Here is an 18,783-nt window from a genome sequence, read left to right as displayed (position 1 = left end):
ATTGCCCTTATTGCCATGTTCATGATGGCTTGCAGCTTCCATGTAGTTACAGGTCTATTTCAACGTTCTTTAATACCAGATATTGGACCCTGCCATGGTTGGCTATTGTCTTGGAGCATTTATCAATGCCACCTGGAATTGGAGTTTATTTCATCACGTTCTTTTCAATACAAGTTTAATAAAGCTATACCCTATAGCTGCTGCTTGATCTAATAAAATAAAAAAGTTAACAGGTTCTTTTTTCCTTTTCTGAAAACTCCAGATTGAGTCTCTATCATGGTACTCCGAGGGCATTGCTGCATCCAGCATTAAAGGACCCCATTGAGAGTAAGTGTGCTTTTTGCTCATGCAGGATGCTGACTCCACTTATTGAAATGTTGCAGACTGAGGATGAATTGCTGTCATAAAATGCTAGCCTTTGTGTTTATATTTCAAAGTCCTGACAAATAAAATAAGCTGTTATAATGATGTTTTTATCCTTATGCAGTGACGGTTCAACCTGCATTTGACGAAGATTTCTCCTGTTTCAATCAGTTGTTATAATTAAAATTCCAATGTATTACTTCTTCCTTTTAGTTGAAATGTAAACCGCCAACATGCTCAATAGGAGAACCATTGCACGTCAACAGACAGCAAATTGAACATTTCCAGAAAAAAGCATCAGCAAATCATTTTTTAAAGTTTCGATCATTTAATAATTCTAATTTAATCAGCAGACTTGGTAAGATGTAAATTAGAACAGCTCATTGGCATAGACACAATGCATGCCATTTTTTAAAGTAAACAGCTATTTTTTGCTTAGAAGACACCAACATCTATGGAGGGATTCTGCTTGTTACCTCAATGAAGTTGAAAAGTTGACTTTAAGGGCAGGGGCGCATTTAATCAGACGGGAAAGTGCTGGGGTGGGTCTGTGAATGGTCTTCCTGCCTGCTGCCAATTGAGGCCTTTAAGTGACCAATTAATGGCCACTTAAAGGACTTTATCCTACTGCTGCTGGTATTATCATATATAAATGACAAGCGAACCCTGGCGTTTTTGCTTGTTGATTTCGGTGGTGGGGTTCCAGGGGAGTCTGGGGAAGGTCCTCTCGTTCAAAGGCATTCAATGCTTAATCAATGGACCCAGCATCGGGAAATGACAGGGGACTGCTGAGAGCCAAACCCGTCATCAGTCATCTGTGGCCTGGGTCCTGAGTGCCTCAGTGGTTGTTGTTCTGGCAGCAGCCATCACTTTCCTGCTGGTGCTACCATTCAAAAGAGCTGCCAGCCTCTGATTGGCCAGCAACTCTTGGTAAGTGGGACACCCCCCTCAGGCCTTGATTTTGGGTAAAGGCTCACTGCTGACCTGTCAACTGCTGATTACCACATATTACTGACGGGTCTTCCTTGGAAGCTATGAAGCATGGGTTTCACCGGCTCTTGAGCCAGGGGCCAAGATTCCTGTCACCAGCACAAGATTCAGCCCTAAACCTGTGACTCATATAATATATGCGAACTAAGTGTTTAGATCCCTTCAAGGTTTAATACCATTTTCAAGTAATTTCTGAAAAATTTGATCTTATATTGGAAATCCAATATTTTCAGATCTCTTGGAGAAATTATTCGTAAAGCATTGTATTACTGAGCAAAATATACGTATGATGTTGAAACCTGGCACTTAATAAAATGCAGATGAGGGTTTGAATCCCCACGGTTACTGACACTCTTATCAGAGCGACAGCTTTTGACTGCGTTGGATAATCTTAGCTGGGCCAGAGGTGAGGCCAAGAGTAATACCCCTGAGTCATGGCGCTAACATCAGTTATACCAATCCTCCCTGCTGAGGGAACAATACATGACATAAGTCACTTTTTAAGAATAGCATTAACAAAAGAAAAAGGAATGAAAAGATATTCTGTGTTGTGAATTTGGCAAAAGCCAAGTTGTTTACTAGCTCAATAGGAAACATTTGATATATGGCTGTCTCCACTGCAGTAAGCCACAACAGAACATGCAAACAAAAATAGGTTTAAACTGCCAGTGAAAACAAAGATAAATCTTCATCTTTCCAGCTAATATTTTGCACTTTACTCCTGAAGATGCTGACTGCTAGGTAAGGTATGGTTCAGTGAAGAGTACAGAAGAGAATGCCAAGAGCAGCACCAGGCATACCTAAAATTGAGGTGTCAACCCGGTGAAGCCAGAACACTTGTGCCAAACAGCGGAAGCAGCATGTGATAGACAGCGCTAAACGATCCCACAACCAACAGATAAGATCAAAGCTCTGCAGTCATGCCACATCCAGTTGTGAATGCAGGTGGACAATTAAACAACTAACCGGAAGAGGAAGCTGCACGAAAATCTCCATCTTTAATGATGGGGGAGCCCAGCACATCAGAGCAAAAAGTCAAGAATGAAGCATTGACAACCACCTTCAGCCAGAAGTGTTGAGTGGATGATCCAGCTCAGCCTCCTCCAGAGGTCCCCAGCATCACAGATGCCAGTCTTCAGCCAATTCAATTCGTTCCATGTGATATCAAGAAACAGCTGAAGGCTCTGGATACTGCAAAGGATGCTGGTCCTACATTCCAGCAGTAGTACTGAAGATCTGCTCCAGAACTTGCTGCACCCCTAACCAAGCTGTTTCAGTACAGTTACAACACTGACATCACACACCAATGTGGAAAATTGCCCAGGTATATCTTGTCCACAAAAAGCAGGACAATCCAACCCGGCCAATTATTGCTCTATTAGTCTACCCTCGATCATCAGCAAAGCGAAGGAAGGTATCTTTGACATTGCTATCAAGCAGCATTTACACAGCAATTATCTGCTCATTAACCCTCAGTTTGGGTTCCACTGGGGCCACTTGGCTCCTGGCCTCATTACATCCTTGGCCCAAACATGGACAAAAGGGCTGAACTCAAGAGGTGAGGTGATAGTGACTGCCCTTGACATCAAGGGAGCATTTGGCCATGTATTATATCAAGGAGCCCTAGCAAAAGTCAATGAGAATCAGCAGGAAAAGTTTGCACTGATTAATTCACACCTAGCGCAAAGGAAGCTGGTTGTGGTTGATGGAGGTCAATCATCTCAGTCCCAGGACATCGCTGCAGGACTTCTTCAGGTTAGTGTCCTAGTCCCAACCATCTTCACTGCTTCATTAATGACCTTCCCCTGCCATAAGATCAGAAGTGAGGAATTTTGCTGATGATTGCACAGTGTTCGGCACCATTTCACCTCCTCAAGAGATATAGATCAACAGTATAAATGGAGTTGAGGTGCAGGTCAGCATAAGGTGATGGTTGATCAGGCTTGAGCAGTCGAATGGCCTCCTCCTGTTTTTATGTTCCTATATGTTAATATAAACTAATTTTTCAAATAAGGAAAACATCAGCCTGATTATCTCGCCCTGAGTGCTGCCCAGTGACCACTGCTGGAATGTTTGTGTGTGGACATCAAGTAGGAACAATACGGACTTCGCTAGGACACTGAAATGCATTATTTAAACTCAGGCACAAAGAACTACTGGGTGAAGCAGAAGAGAGCTTTTATTTTCTTTCACAAGTTGTGGACATTGCTGGCTAGGCCAGCATTTGCTGCCTATCCCCAATTGCCCTTGAAAAGGTGGTGGTGAGCTGTCTATTTGAACTGCTGCAGTCCATGTGGTGTAGGTACACCAACAGTGCTGTTAGGAAGGGAGTTCCAGGATTTTGACCCAACGACAGTGAAGGAACAGCAATATAGTTCCAAGTCAGGATGGTTTGTGACTTGAAATGGTGCCAAACATTGTGCAATCATCAGCAAAAATCCTCACTTCTGATCTTATGGCAGGCAAGGCCATTGATGAAGCAGTGAAGATGGTTGGGTCTAGGACACTAACTTGAAGAAGTCCTGCAGCGATGTCCTGAGACTGAGATGAATGACCTCCATCAACTACAACCAGCTTCTTTTATGCTAGGTGTCAATTAACCAGTGCAAACTTTTCCTGCTGATTCCCCTTGACTTTTGCTAGGGCTCCTTGATGCCATACATGGTCAAATGCTCCCTTGATGTCAAGGGCAGTCACTATCACCTCACCTCTTGTGTTCAGCTCTTTTGTCCATGTTTGGACCAAGGCTTTAATGAGGCCAGGAGCCAAGTGGCCCCAGTGGAACCCAAACTGAGTCTGTGCCCATATGCAGCAAGACCTGGACAACACTCAGGTTTGGGCTGAGATGTAGCAAATAACATTCCTGCCATACAAGAGCCAGGCAATGACCATCTCCAACAAGAGAGAATCTAACCATCTCCCCATGACATTCAATGGCATTACCATCACTGAAACCCCCCTTATCAACATGTTAGGGGTTACTATTGACCAGAAACTGAATACTGTAAATACTCGGCTACAAGAGCAGGTCAGAGGCTGGAAATTCTGTGGTGAGTAATTCACTTCCTGACTCTCCAAAGGCTGTCCACCATCCAAAAGGCAAATGTCAGGATTGCAATGGAATACTCTCCACATGCCTGATTGAGTGAGGATCCAACAACACTCGAAGTTGGACACTATCCAGCACAAAATAACCCGCTTGATTGTCACCCTTTCTACTACCTTTACCGTTCACTACCTTCACCACCGACACACAGTGGCAGCAGTGTGTACCATCTACAAGATGCACCGCAGCAACTCATCAAGACTCCTTTGACAGCACCTTCCAAATCCGCAATCTCTATGGCCTAGAAGGACAAGGGCAACAGATGCATGGGACCACCACCACCTGCAAGTTCCCCTCCAAGTCACAAACCAACCTGACTTGGAACTAAATTGCTGTTCCTTCACTGTCGCTGGGTCAAAATCCTTGAACTCCCTTCCTAACAGCACTGTTGGTGTATCTACGCCACATGGACTGCAGCAGTTCAAATAGACAGCTCACCACCACCTTCTCAAGGGCAATTGGGGATGGCCAGCAAATGCTGGCCTAGCCAGTGATGCCCACATCTCTTAAAAGAAAATAAAAGCTCTCTTCTGCCTCACCCAGTAGTTCTTTGTGCCTGAGTTTAAATAATGCATTTCAGTGTCCTAGCGAAGTCCGTATTGTTCCTACTTGATGTCCACACACAAACATTCCAGCAGTGGTCACTGCACAGCAATCATCACTGGATAATCAGCCTGATGTTTTCCCTTTTTGAAAAACTATATTAACATATAGGAACATAAAAACAGGAGGAGGCCATTCGACCCCTCAAGCCTGATCAACCATCACCTTATGCTGACCTGCACCTCAACTCCATTTATACTGTTGATCTATATCTCTTGATATTCTTAACCAAGCCAAAACCTATCGCCCTAAATCTTCAAAGTTTCAGTTGTCTGAGCAAATAGCTTCTTAGGAGTGAGTTCCAGATTTCCACTTCTCTTCATGTGAAAAAATACCTCCCAATTTAACTCCTAAATGGCCAATTCTAATCCAATTGAAGTTCTAACTTTAAGATTATTCCCTCTTGTCCTGGGTTCTCCCATTGGAAGAAATAGTTTCACTGAATCTACTCTATTGAATATATTTATCAAGCTAAACCCTCAATTAGATCACCTCTTAACCATCTAAATTCAAGGGATTACAAGCCAGGTTTATGTAATCTTTCCTCATAATTTAACCCTGGTACCATTCTTGTGAATCCATGTTGTACCACCTCTATGGCCAACATAGCGTATCTATTACAAGTTACCCAGAATTGGACATATTGCTCCAGATGGGGTCTGAGCAAGACTCTGTAAATTGAACCAAACCTCCTTCTTCTTTCTTTTTCCCTTGAGGCAGAGGCCAACATTCCAAGTACGCAGTCACTTTATCACAAATGATAGATTTCAGGAATGTACAACTCGTATTAAACTTGATGGCCTGTAGCTTCCTGACTTCTCCCTTCTTAAATAATGGAGTGACTTTTGTAATTTTCTAATCCAAGTGCACAATCTTGAATCTAGAGGAGTCTTTGAAAACTACAATTAAAGCATCTGCAATTTCTACATCCATTTGTTTTACCCGGCAGATTTATGTACCATTATTTTCTCCACTAGCATTTTTCCTTATATTAAATCAAATAAGTTCCACCCATGACTTTTTGTTTTTAGGTTCCCTTGCACCATTGGTATTTTGTCCTCTTCCTCTGTGATGAGAATGGATAAATAATCATTTAACAGGTCTACCATTTCCTTAATATTCATTTTCATTTTTATGAGCACCCATTCCCTCTTAACACAATTTCCCTTAATGTAATTTACCTTTTTTTCCTGTTGCCTTTAATATTCCTAGCAAATTTTTTTTTCATTTTTGTACCTTTTTATACTTTACATTTTGCTTTATATTGAACATAAAAAATTGGAGCAGGAGTAAGCCATACGGCTCCTCGAAGCTTTTCCACCATTGAACAAGATCATGGTTGATCGCGTGGCCTCAACTCCACTTTCCTGCCTTCCCCACCCATAACCCTTGACTCCTGTGTAGATCAAAATTCTTTCTTGCTCAATCATCTCAAGTATATTTCCTTTGCTTACTTGTACTTACTATTTCCTCTCCTTACTTTCACACCTAGCCTTATATCTGTAACTAACTTGAATACATTACACTCAGTCCCTTCAACCCTTCTTCTAGAATGTAAATCACTGAGCTTCTAGCACTGATCCTTGTGACACCCTGCTAGTAACAGCCTGCCAACCTGAAAATAACCCATTTATTTCTACTCTGTTTTTTGCCCATTAGCCAATCCTCTATCCATGCCAATATATTATCCCAACCCAACCAGCTGTAGTCTTGTGTATCAACTTTTCATGTGGCACCTTATTAAATGCCTTTTGAAAATCCAAACATATTACGTCCATTGGTTTTCCTTTATCTATCCTGCCAGTCCTCTCAATATTCTAATAGGTTGGTCAAATACTATTTCCCTTTCAAAAGCTATATTGACTGTACCCAATCATATAATGATTTACTAAGTTGCCATTTCCTTTATAACGGATTCCAGCACTTTGCCAATGACTGATGTCAGGCTATAATGTAGCTCTCTCTCTCTCCTTTCTTGAATAGCGGTGTTAAACTTGCAACCTTCTAATCAATTCTGAATGTTCCAGAATGTAGGAAATGCATCCACTCTCAGCATTTACCTCTTTTAGAACCTTAGGGTATAGGCCATCAGATTCAGGGCATTTGTTGGCTTTTAGTCCCATTAATTTCTTTAACACTTTTCCATACTAAAATTCATTACTTTAAGTTCCCCACTGCCATTAGACCTTTTGTTTTTAATCGTGATATGCCCTTGCTGTCAAACCCCCATCCCCCACCTTGCTGGCACTTTTGCTTCCCTGGCACCCCTGTCCTGACACATATACCTCTATGGGTTCCAGTGTTAACCCCTGGTGAAGGCCCCAGTGCAGTACCTCAGTTGCCTCCACTCCCGGTGGCACTGCCAGTATTGTTGAGCTGTTGGCCTTTGATTGGCCAGCAGCTCTCAGGGGCAGGATATCTGCCGTGGACTGGGCTTAATTCAGTGGGAGACCTGATTCAATTAAGTGCCTGATTGGGATAAAATCCCCTTGGGCCTCCTGAAAATGGTGTGTCTCTCACACCACTCATGCATTGAACTCTGTTCTGTTTAACTCTATGCCAATTTGTGTGCGCCTCAGGTGGCATCCCAGAAATTATTACCTTTGAAGTCCTGCTTATCATTTTGGAAACTAAGTCCTCAAACTCCCTTAGCAGAACCTCATTCTTAGTTCTATCAAACTGGTGGATTTTCAGCACAGGTACCCTGGAATATTTAGTTCTCAACGTTGGCATCATGCAACCATCTCTCTATATTGGCTTTAGATCATACCCATTTATTTCTATTCATACTATTAATTATAGTATCTTTTTTCTTTATTCCTTGTGTAATCCTTTTACTGTATCTTCCCTCACTTTTTGACCATAATTACTTAACTACACAAATGGAATCTTTGCTTTTAGGTATATGGAATTTTTATGTATTGTACTTCCTTGAATACTTCAACAACAATGGCAACTTCTATTTATGTAATGCCTTTAACGTAGTAAATGTCCCAGGGCACTTAACAGGAGTGTTATCAACCAAAATTTCACATTGAGTCAGATAAGGCGATGACCAAAAGCTTGGTCCTAGATGTAGATTTTAAAAAGTGTATTTAAGGACGAAAGAGAAATAGAGAGGTGGAGGGGTTTAGGGAAGGAATTCCAGAGCTTAGGACCCCAGCAGCTGAAGAACAGCTGTCAATGGTGCAGCGAATAAAATCGGGGATGTGCATAGTTGGTGATGTGTAGTTATCTCGCACTGTTGCAGGGCTAGTTGTCACGCTTATCTCTAGGTTTACCCATTGACTGTTCAGCTCAGGTTACTGTGGTCGATTTATTTCTCATCCTTCTAAAGTTTGCCTGACTTAAATTTAAAACCTTGGCACGCTGCTTGTCCTTAATCTATGTGCAGAATATTCCCTTACCTTCAGATTCTTAACTAATTCTGGATTGTTCTCTATCTAGCATAGCTATTTATCTTGTTACTTATAAGAAATATTGCACCAAAAAATTATTGAATACTTGTTAGAGATTTGCTTTTACTATTAAGTTATTTCTACTATTTCTAGAAATTTGCCTTAACGATTCAGCCACTCTGATTTTCCCACCTTTACGTGAAAATTAAAATCTCCCATTATAATCACACTGGGGGGAGGTGGGTTAGAGTGTCTTTAGGGGGTTAAATCCCCTACAAGTTATATGGGTCAGGATCCTGACATCATCCCTCCCACTTCTGGTTTCATCCCAGCGGGTTTGCAGACAAGCTGTTGGTAAGTAATTAAAATATTCGAATGGGTAATTAACTGCTGTTTTAACCAAACATTCTACTTTTATCAGCCAGCGTACATATTTCACAAGATGTCAGCAGCTTGCCAAAGTCAACCAGGCAAGTGCACAACAGGGAGTGCTTTTTAAGTGAAACTCACCAGCTGGGGAGGCTTTGAACAATGAAACTAAAGAGCTCCAGCCAAGCCCAGGTGAGAGGCTGGTGAGAATGTACTCTCACTGCTTGGACAGCTGATTGCCAACTTCTTGGAAGTCACTTTACCTGTCTTCCACTTCACTCACCTTAAGCTGCACTTCTCTGTCTTCACCTCAGCATGGAAGCAGCTTATGCATCTCCACCTTGCACCTCTGATGAGGAACAAGAGGAGCAGCAACACTAATAACAACAGCACCAGCAGGAGCAACACCAGGAATGGCAGCTGTGTTTCCCTCAGCCACATGCACAGGGCAGAGAGGATAGTCAAAGAGATCTAGTTCAAAAGAGACAAGGTCCCAACACAGGCAAGAGGATCAGTTTTCCCAGCATGCGTGAACACCAGTGCCCCTGGAGGATCGGGCTCTGTTGACAGGTGGTTGCTGACATCTACGGCCCCCTAGAACAAGACCTTCTTCCCAGTGGACCAAGTGGGCATGCACTGGCAATGGCCAGCAAGGTGCCTGTCACTGGAAGCTGAACTTGTGCTACTAACTCATTTGTTTTATTTCTAATGTGATGTGCATTCTTCTTATTTGAGGAACTGCCCCCACCCTGCACATATGTACTGATAGTGTTTTTCTCACAATTTTGAATGTATTAAACTTCCTTTGCTGATGTGACACAGGCAATTTGACATGTTTTTATTTTGCTTTATTTTTAGCAAGTATTTCATTCTTATAGCAAGTATTGCTTCCTATAACCTTTACTGTTCCCAGAACATTTGCTATCTCTACCAGTCTTTGTATTCTGACCTTTCTCACTTGCTCTTTTGCTTCTTTCTTCAGGTTACTATTATTGCCATCTGGATACTGCCCTCTCCTTCATTGGTTTAAAGTCCTTTCCATAGGTCCGTTCATCCTTTCTGCTGAGACCTTGGTCCCAGCTGAGTTCAGGTGCAGGCTGTTCCAGCAGTGCACCTCCTTCCTGCCCCCAGTACTGGTGCCAGTGTCCCAGAAAATGGAACCCATCCATCCCACACCAATCTTTCAGCCACACATTTATTTACCAGAAAATCACAACTTGGATGTCTGATAGTTTAATCAAAACAAATTATGAGTGATGTTGGTTATTAAGTACAGCCTTGTACAGCTCGCAAATTCTTGGGATTATCCTCACATGCGAAAATTGTTGCTTTTATCTGGTGAGGCACAGTGTCAGTTGATCAAATTGATTGTGCATGAAGGGCACAAGTATTTAATTTTGAGAAATATAAGGTAATAATATAAGGGTTAAAAAAAAACTGACAGCTGCATTGTAAAATAGTAATTGCCTGAGCAATTAAAGTATTAACCTTAGCACTTTCCATTGAGTAGTTTAGTCATTAAGTGCAGTTGAGGTATGTGGACTGGTGATGTGTATCCCATTCATCCTCAGCCCTTTTGCAATTTTGATGCATCAGACTGACTGATCTTGCAGTCCAATTCTTTCATCCTTGTCACAGATTTTTTTTGGCAAGCTGGTTTGCGGAGGGAGTCTTAAATTGTTCAAATGCCTTCAAAAAATAAATTACTCCCTTTACAAAATATACAGAATAAGGGAATTAAGGGGTTTAAATTTAAGGTTGAAAGAACAATTCCAGTTGATGGAATTGGTTATATTGGTTGGGAGAAAATAAATGTTAAATTAAATGTTATTAATAGACAGAGAAGCAGAAGGGAGAATAGAAGAGACCAAGCAAAGTGTTGTAATTTTGTTCTTGTTTTTAATTTAAAATGTTGTTTGTGGTTAATGTTATAGTACAATTCCTCCTGACCTGAATAGCATTATTTTTGTTTACGTCAGCATCACAGTTGTGGACTACAATGTTAAAATCTAAGACTTGCAGGATCTGGCCTGCAACTACTAGCAGGGAAAGTGGATTTATAGTCCTTACATCCAAGGGAATGATAGTGATGCTTCACTTAATGGGCATCTTGTTCAGCTTTGGGGACTTAATTTTACTAAGTCTTAAACATTTTTTGAAAATGTTTAAAGAAGCAAGGGTGATAAATGAGGAGAGGGAAATCTCTTCTTACTGAAGAAAGCAGACTGACAGGGAGAGGCCAAAGTAGGTTTAAGTTTTTAAAACATGAAGGGAGTTTATGTGGGTGTGGAAAAATTCTGTGGAAACTATGAGGAGCAAAGTGATGGATATGACTAAAAGTTCATGGAAATTACCTTGTAGTTACTGCACATTTAATTACACTATTGATCACTACTTAACAAGATGCATTTCCAGCTCCGGCACGATTGTCCTGATAATTCTGTGAATTTATATGCTTTGGAGTCTTGGATAGCTTACAGCAGGCGCCTCAAAGCACTGGAGAAGCGCCAGCAGTGCCTTCGCAAGATCCTCCAAATCCAGTGGCAAGAAAGGCAGTCCAACAGCAGTGTTCTCTTCCAAACCAGCTTACCCAGCACTGAGGTGCCAATCACTCAAAACCAGCTCCACCGGGAAGGACATGTCGTTCATATGCCTGATACCAGACTCCTGAAGAAACAGCTCTACTCAGAACTCAGTTGCAGTAGGGGTTCCCAGGAACGCAGCGGAAATGCTTTCGGGATGTCCTCAAAACATCCCAGAAGAGATCAAATATCCCTGCCGACACATGGAAGTCCCCGGCTTGTAACTGACCAAAATGGAGAAGGCACCAAGCACATCAAGAGACTTAGTCGGGAATACGCAGTGGCAAAGTAGAAGCATCAGAACGAGCTCACAAACTTCCAAACAGCTCATCTACCCGATCCTCCAACCACCACCTGCTTCACATGTGGCAGAGGCTGCAGATCATGCATTGGACTTATCAGCCATCTCAGAACCCAGGGAGCCAGAGAGAAAGTGGGTCAAGCTCAAACCTGATGGATTGCCTAAGAAGAAGGAGGAAAATCAGACATACGGATTCTTGATTTAGCAGTGGCAAAGGGACACGTGTTCGGTGTTAAGCAGGAGAAGAAACTAGTTAAGTATGCCCAGAATGTGGACTGTAATAATTTGAGTCACATGGTTGACTGTACGTAAATAAGTCATTAGCCATCTACTTAAAAAATAATACTCTGGAGCAGCCCTGCTCCTCCTACCTCTGCAGCAACTAATTATGCAGTATAAAAAATGTAAACTTGCTGTTTGTTGGCAGCCCCTGGGGTTGATGAAGAATTCCGCAAGGAGGATGCCTGGCTGCTTCTTCACTCATCAGTCAATTTTGGCATTAGATCCATTGCTTACCTATGCAAGGGGTCTAATACCTGTTTTCGATAGACTGCAATGATACCTGAGAAATAGCTCAAACCAAATTAGTAGTGGCCCAAATGCATCTCAGAACATCACACGGTTAAATTTGTCAATGCTACATTAGCTTTAATTACACCTGAAATTTCTATCTCAATGTTTGTTATGAGGCCAAAGCCATCACGAGTTGTGAGCATCAGTGTATCAAGTTGACGTGTAGTATAAATGGGATAGTTAATATTGACTCTTGAAGGCTTGATTTAGGGTCAATGCTGTCTTAATAAAGATTAAGTAAGTTGAGTTTTTAAAACTATAAGTACATGTGAACATACAAATTAGGAGTAGGCCGTTTGGCCCCTCGAGCCTGCTCTGCCAATCAATATGGCTGATCTGATTAACTCCACATTCCACCTACCCTCTATAACATTTTACTCCCTTGTTAGTCAAAAATCCATCTACCCCTGACTTAAAAATATTCATTGACCCTGCCTCCACCTCTCTCTGGGGAAGAGAGTTCCAAAGATTCACGACCCTCTGAGAGAAAAAAATTCTTCTCATCTCCGTTTTTAACGGGAGACTCCTTATTTGTAAACTGTGTTCCCTAGTTCTAGCTTCTCCCACAAGAGGAATCATCCTTTCAGCATCCACCCCATCAAGTCCCCTCAGGATCTTATATAGATCACCTCTCAATCTTCTAAACTCCAATGGATTCAAGTCCAGCCTGTCTAACCTTTCTTTGTAAGATATCAGCAGCCCCCCCATACCAGGTATCAGTCAAATAAATTTTCTCTGAACTGCTTCTAATGCATTTATATCCCTTCTTAAATAAGAGGACCAAAACTGTACACAGTACTCTCAATGTGGCCTCACCAAAACCTTGTGTAACTATAACGAAACATCCCTTCTTTTATATCCCATTCCTTCTGCAATAAATAACAACATTCCATTTGCCTTCCTAATCACTCGTTGTATCTTCATACTAACCTTTCTTGATTCATGTACCAGGACACCTGGTAGATCCCCCTGTACCTCAGAGTTCTGCAATCTCTCTCCATTTAAATAATATGTTGCTTTTCTATTCTTCCTGCCAAAATGGACAAGTTCACATTTTCCCACATTGTACTCCATCTGCCAAATTTTTGCCCACCCACTTAACCTATTTATGTCCCTTTGTGGACTCCTAATATCCTCTTCACAACTTACTTTCCTACCTATCTTTGTGTCATCAGCGAATCTAACAACCATACCTTCGACCCCTTCATCTAAGTCATTGATATGAATTGATAATAGTTTATTTAATAGTTGAATAAGTAACTTTTTTCAGTTTATAAATTGAGAGCAGTACCATTCTCAGTCTTGAGGTGTAGTGTATTATTACTGCGCACTGAGGGCATTTGCATTTTGAATTGCCTATGCTTGAGATGTAGAAGTAAAATATTCCACAGGCGGGCATCCTGCAAACAAGCACATTAATCAGCTCAGATTTGTAGCTCAACCAGGATATGTAGTGCAAATACTGTGCCACATGAATATTGTAGCACCAATACATTTTCACTCAGTGTCTGAAACCTGTCAACGTGCACTTATTTATATTCATTTCAATGTGTTTTTATGCTAAAATTCAGTACACAGTACAGTAAATAATGTAAATTATCCTCAAAATTTGCATTTTTTGTAACTTTAGTATTTTGCTGAAGAAATGCTTTCTACATTACAGCTTCCACTTCAAAAGTACTTCACTGACTGATTTGGGATGTCATGAGATCTTAAAAAGTGCTACAAAAATGCAAGCCTTCCTTTCTAAATTCAGAGGCAGGTACAAAATGGAAAAGGAAGCAAAGTAGGCTCTCAGTGAGCTTAGACTGAGACGAGCACCCAGGAATTCTGAAATGATGATCATAATATGAGTAGACAAATTGCTCTTTCTTCAATTTGGCAGTTTAACCTTTCAGTATTCATTCTTTCCTGGAGGACAGCAGTATTTTATTATTAACTGCTGGAACCTAAGATTGCCCTTTCAGGAGTCAGGCCATCAATTGGGATCACTGTGCTTGATCAAGCAACTGAACTGGGTCAAGAAATCCTTCTGTATGGAATAAGTAAGTTCAGGTAGTTGCTAGCACTCAGCTAGGAGGCTGACAAACTAACACAGGGTCACTAGAATGGCCATTAGCTCCATCCCTCCTGATTTTTGTCAGTGATTTGTGAGATGAGAAGACTCAGAGAAAAAACATGCACACAATGATTGTGTCCACATTGTCCACACATGCCCTGGGTCTGTTTCTGGTGATACTGGCTCAGTGACCAATTCTGAAGATACTGCATTCTCAGTTCTCTTAAGTTCTCCTACCCTCTGGCCAGTTAGATTCTCGCACGCAGTTGAGTAGTTTGCTTGAGCACAATGATCCCAATTGATGGCCTGACTCTTGAAAGGGCAATCTTAGGTTCCAACAGTTAATAATAAAATACTGCTGTCCTCCAGGAAATAATGAATTCTGAAAGGTTAAACTGCCAAATTGAAGAAAGAGCAATTTGTCTACTCATATCATGATGATCAATTCAGCATTCCTGGGTGCTCTAGGTCAGGGACTCAGTCTAAGCTCTCTGAGAGCCCACTTTGCTTCCTTTTCCATTTTGTACCTGCCTCTGATTGGCATCTGGTTGCTTCTTCCTATAAGACACTCTAAAACCTACCTCTTTGACCAAGCTTTTGGTCACCTGCCCTAATCTGGCTCAAAGCACTTCACAGCCAATGAAGTATTTCTGCAGTGAGCCACTGTTATAATGTGGGAAATGCAGCAGCCAATTTGCGCACATAAAGCTCCCACAAACAGCAACATGAAAATGACCAGATATTCTACGTTTATGATGTTGATTTGGAATGGAGAACTGCCCGAACTCCCCTGCTTTTCTTTGAAATAGTGCCACGTGATTTTTTTAAGTCCACCTGAGGAGGAATAGGGCCTGAGAGGGCATATGGAGCCTCGGTTTAATGAAAGGTGCCACTGTGGAACATTCCTGTAGTGCTACACTGGAGTATCAATGCTGATTTTTGTGCTCAAGTCCTGGAGTGGGACTTGAACCCAGAGCCTTGTGACTCAGAGGCAAGTGTGCAATGAACTGTGCCACGGCTGACATGCAAAGTTGTTGTAAAATGATTGTTGTTTAAGATGATAACTAGCACTTGTATTGTCAATGATGAATTTGTGCACTTTGTGCATTGGTTCTACCTAATCTAGCTTGGGATGCAATTACAAGGCCAGTCAGTGTACTCTCGGTGGTGGGGAAGTTACTAGAAAGAATTGTGAGGGACCGAATATATCTGCATTTGGAGAGGCACGGATTCATCAGGGATAGTCAGCATGGATTTGTTAAGGGAAGGTTGTGTTTGACAAATTTGATTGGATTTTTTGAGGAGGTAACCAGAGGTGTTGATGAGGGTAATGCATTTGATGTGGTCTACATGGACTTTAGCAAGGCTTTTGATAAGGTCCCTCATGGCAGACTGGTCAAGAAAGTAAGAGCCATGGGACCCAAGGCAAAGTGGCACGTTGGATCCAAAATTGGTGGAGAGGTAGGAAGCAGAAGGTGATGTTAGAGGGATATTTCTGTGACTGTGACTGAAGTGGGGTTCCGCAGGGCTCGGTGCTGGGGCCCTTGCTGTTTGTGGTGTACATAAATGATTTGGACTTAAACGTAGGGGGTATGATCAAGAAGTTTGTGGATGACACGAAAATTGGTAGGGTGGTAAATAGTGAGGAGCATAGCCATAAACTGCAGGAGGATGTCAATGGACTGGTCAGGTGGGCAGAGCAGTGGCAAATGGAATTCAACCTGGAAAAGTGTGAGGTAATGCACTTGGGGATGGCTAACAAGGCAAGGGATTACACTATGAATGGCAGGACCCTGAAAAGCACTGAAGATCAGAGGGATCTTGGTGTGCATATCCACAAATCCCTGAAGATAGCAGGGCAGGTAGATAAGGTGGTTAAGAAGGCATATGGGATACTTGTTTTTATTAGCCGAGGCGTAGAATACAAGAGCAGGGAGATTATGCTGGAACTGTATAAAACGCTGGTTAGGCCACAACTGGAGTACTGTGTGCAGTTCTGGTCACCACATTATAGGAAGGATGAGATTGCACTGGAGTGGGTGCCGGGGAGATTTACCAGGATGCTGCCTGGGCTGGAGGGCCTGAGCTATGAGGAAAGATTGGATAGGCTTGGATTGTTCTCCTTAGAGGAAGGATGGCTGAGAGTGGACCTGATAGAGGTGTATAAGATTATGAGGGGCATAGGGTGGATGGGAATGCACTTTTTCCGTTAATAGAGGGGCCAATAACTGGGGGCATAGATTTAAGGTAAGTGGTAGAAGGCTAAGAGGGGAGTTGAGGAGAAATCTTTTCACCCAGAGGGTGGTGGGAGTCTGGAACTCACTGCCTGAAAGGGTGTTTGAGTCAGAAACTCTTGTAACATTTAAGAAGTATTTAGATATTCACTTGCATTGCCATAGCCTCCAGGGCTATGGGTCAAGCGCTGGAAAATGGGATTAGTGTAGTCAGATCTTTGTTGATTGGTGTGGACACGAAGGGCTGAATGGCCTTTTTCTGTGCTGTAGATGTCTGAGTCTATAGAGCAGCTCTTCAGCTATGCCACTTTTAAAAAAAATTTAAGATTGTTGCTGAATTTCATCTATCTTGAAATCACAGGACTGAAGTTTCATTCACCACCTTACATTTGTGAAGTGTAAAGGGTTAATGTAAATAGACAATCTGCATCATCAATGATGTAAAATCATAGGACAGCAGAGTATGTTGGGAGATAGTTCTATGTGAAGCCTCATGCTTAGCCTTATCCTGTACCTAATTAGATGAATGTTTAATAAAAGTTAGAATTTACCAACACCTTTGTCTCCACCAGTCTCTATTGACTCTAACCAAGGACAACTTCAGCTAAGACCCACAACTATGATAACAGATGGTGACAGTGGTAAAAACAATGGAAAAAAGCACCATGTAAACAGCCCAGCAACTGAAAAAAGCAGCAGAAAATGACTGCAAGGAAAGGACAGTGTGGGAACAAATGTGAACAGAACTTGAAGAAAGGCTAAAGTGAAGAAAAGCCTTGGAGAAAATCTTACCCTTACCAGAGTGCTTTGAACATGTGGAAGGCTCGGGTCAAGCTACGAAGCGACAGAACTGACGTCATAGGGTACAGGACCACTTCAGGATCAGCAGAGAAGCCTAGTAAGTAAGAGGTCAGTATCTTTCTCTAGGCTCTCATACGCTCAAAAGCAGATGATATAATGGTCAGACATGGCATAAATGAAGAAGTGGCAACATACAAATATGTTATAAAAGCTTTGGATGCATATTTCAGCCTTGGAAAGAACACCATTATAGAAAGGACGAAGTTCAATAGACGCACCCAAAGACTGGGAGAGAGCGTAGTTTCCTTCTTTAACAATTCATATCGACCAGTTGAGAATTACGAATATGGAGCCCTGAAAGACAAATTAATTTGGGATCATATTGTTGTAGGAGTCTGAGAGGAGACTTTATTAGATTTTCTACAGTTGAGGGAGGATTTAACACCATCCGAGCCTGTGCAGCTAACAAGACAAGTAGAAGTGAGAAAGTAAAATCGTTTATTCAAGGTGATGGAGATTTTATGGAGAAAAACATCTGACACAGTACAGTTTGTAGAACATAGAAGTAGCAGCGCACCTACTCAAAAACAGGGTAAGAGTGAGGAGGGCACGGTACCCGCCATTACTAAATGTTCTCGCTGTGGTGGGAAAAGGCTGCATTGGCGTGAACAATGTTCACCAAAAATGCAGCATGCCATTCCTGAAAGAAGAGAGGATAGTTTTAGGCTGTATGTTGCAGCAAAAAGCTCCTAATTCAGAAATTTAAGGAGAAATCAATTAAAGCATTCAATAATTTGAAGATATAAAACACAACAAAGTGCCATTCCTGGGAGAAATTACAGGATCCACTGGGAACTATTGGAGCGCAGACATTATGGTCAATGGACATAAATACAAACTTCAAATTAGACACTGGAGCAGGAGTTTCCATTCTTTCAGACACAGAATAGTGGCTAAAGCAAGAATCCCGCTAGTCATCGACCATACAACTCCATGGTCCAGGAGACATTCAACTGAAGATCAAGGGACAGTTGACTGCAACACTTCAGTACAAAGGAAGAGAAATCACAGAGCTTTGTACATGATCCAAAACCAAGAGAGTTCACTGTTAAACTGAAAAGCTTGCACAGATCTACAACCCATCTATAAACTAGAAGAATTAAGAAACCTAGACAAACTGAAAGAATTCAGGACAGAATTTCCAAACTTATTTAGAGGTCCTGGGAAGCTGAAAACAGCCTATCACATCACGTTGACACCAAATGCCAAACCAGTGTCCATGTTCACTCCAAGGAAAGGTCCACAGCCACTTTTACAGAAGGTGAAGCAAGAAATTGAGTCAATGGTGCATCAGGGAGTAATCTCACCTGTAATGAAATCTACAAGTTGGTGTTCTGGCATGGT

The 18,783-nt window shown here is 41.8% G+C and overlaps 1 protein-coding gene across 8 annotated transcripts in view; it reads left to right on the top strand.

The window, feature by feature from the left end:
• The window catches only part of nphp4 (nephronophthisis 4), a 504,277-nt gene that overhangs the window by 122,176 nt on the left and 363,318 nt on the right, over window positions 1-18,783 (top strand). For 7 of the 8 annotated variants that reach the window (XR_013578910.1, XM_078558224.1, XM_078558219.1 and 4 more), the window contains exon 4: window positions 263-327. The exons of the other annotated variant lie outside the window; for it this stretch is intronic. Coding sequence is in view for 6 of the 7 variants with exons in the window: in XM_078558224.1 (XP_078414350.1) it covers window positions 263-327 (65 nt within the window). In the remaining variant the exon portion in view is untranslated. The remainder of the gene's footprint in view (window positions 1-262; window positions 328-18,783) is intronic. 8 annotated transcript variants of the gene reach the window in all.

The sequence above is a fragment of the Cetorhinus maximus genome, chromosome 15, assembly GCF_964194155.1.
Source record: "Cetorhinus maximus chromosome 15, sCetMax3.hap1.1, whole genome shotgun sequence".
Classification (NCBI taxonomy): Eukaryota; Metazoa; Chordata; class Chondrichthyes; order Lamniformes; family Cetorhinidae; genus Cetorhinus; species Cetorhinus maximus.
This window is presented reverse-complemented; position numbering and strand designations above follow the sequence as displayed.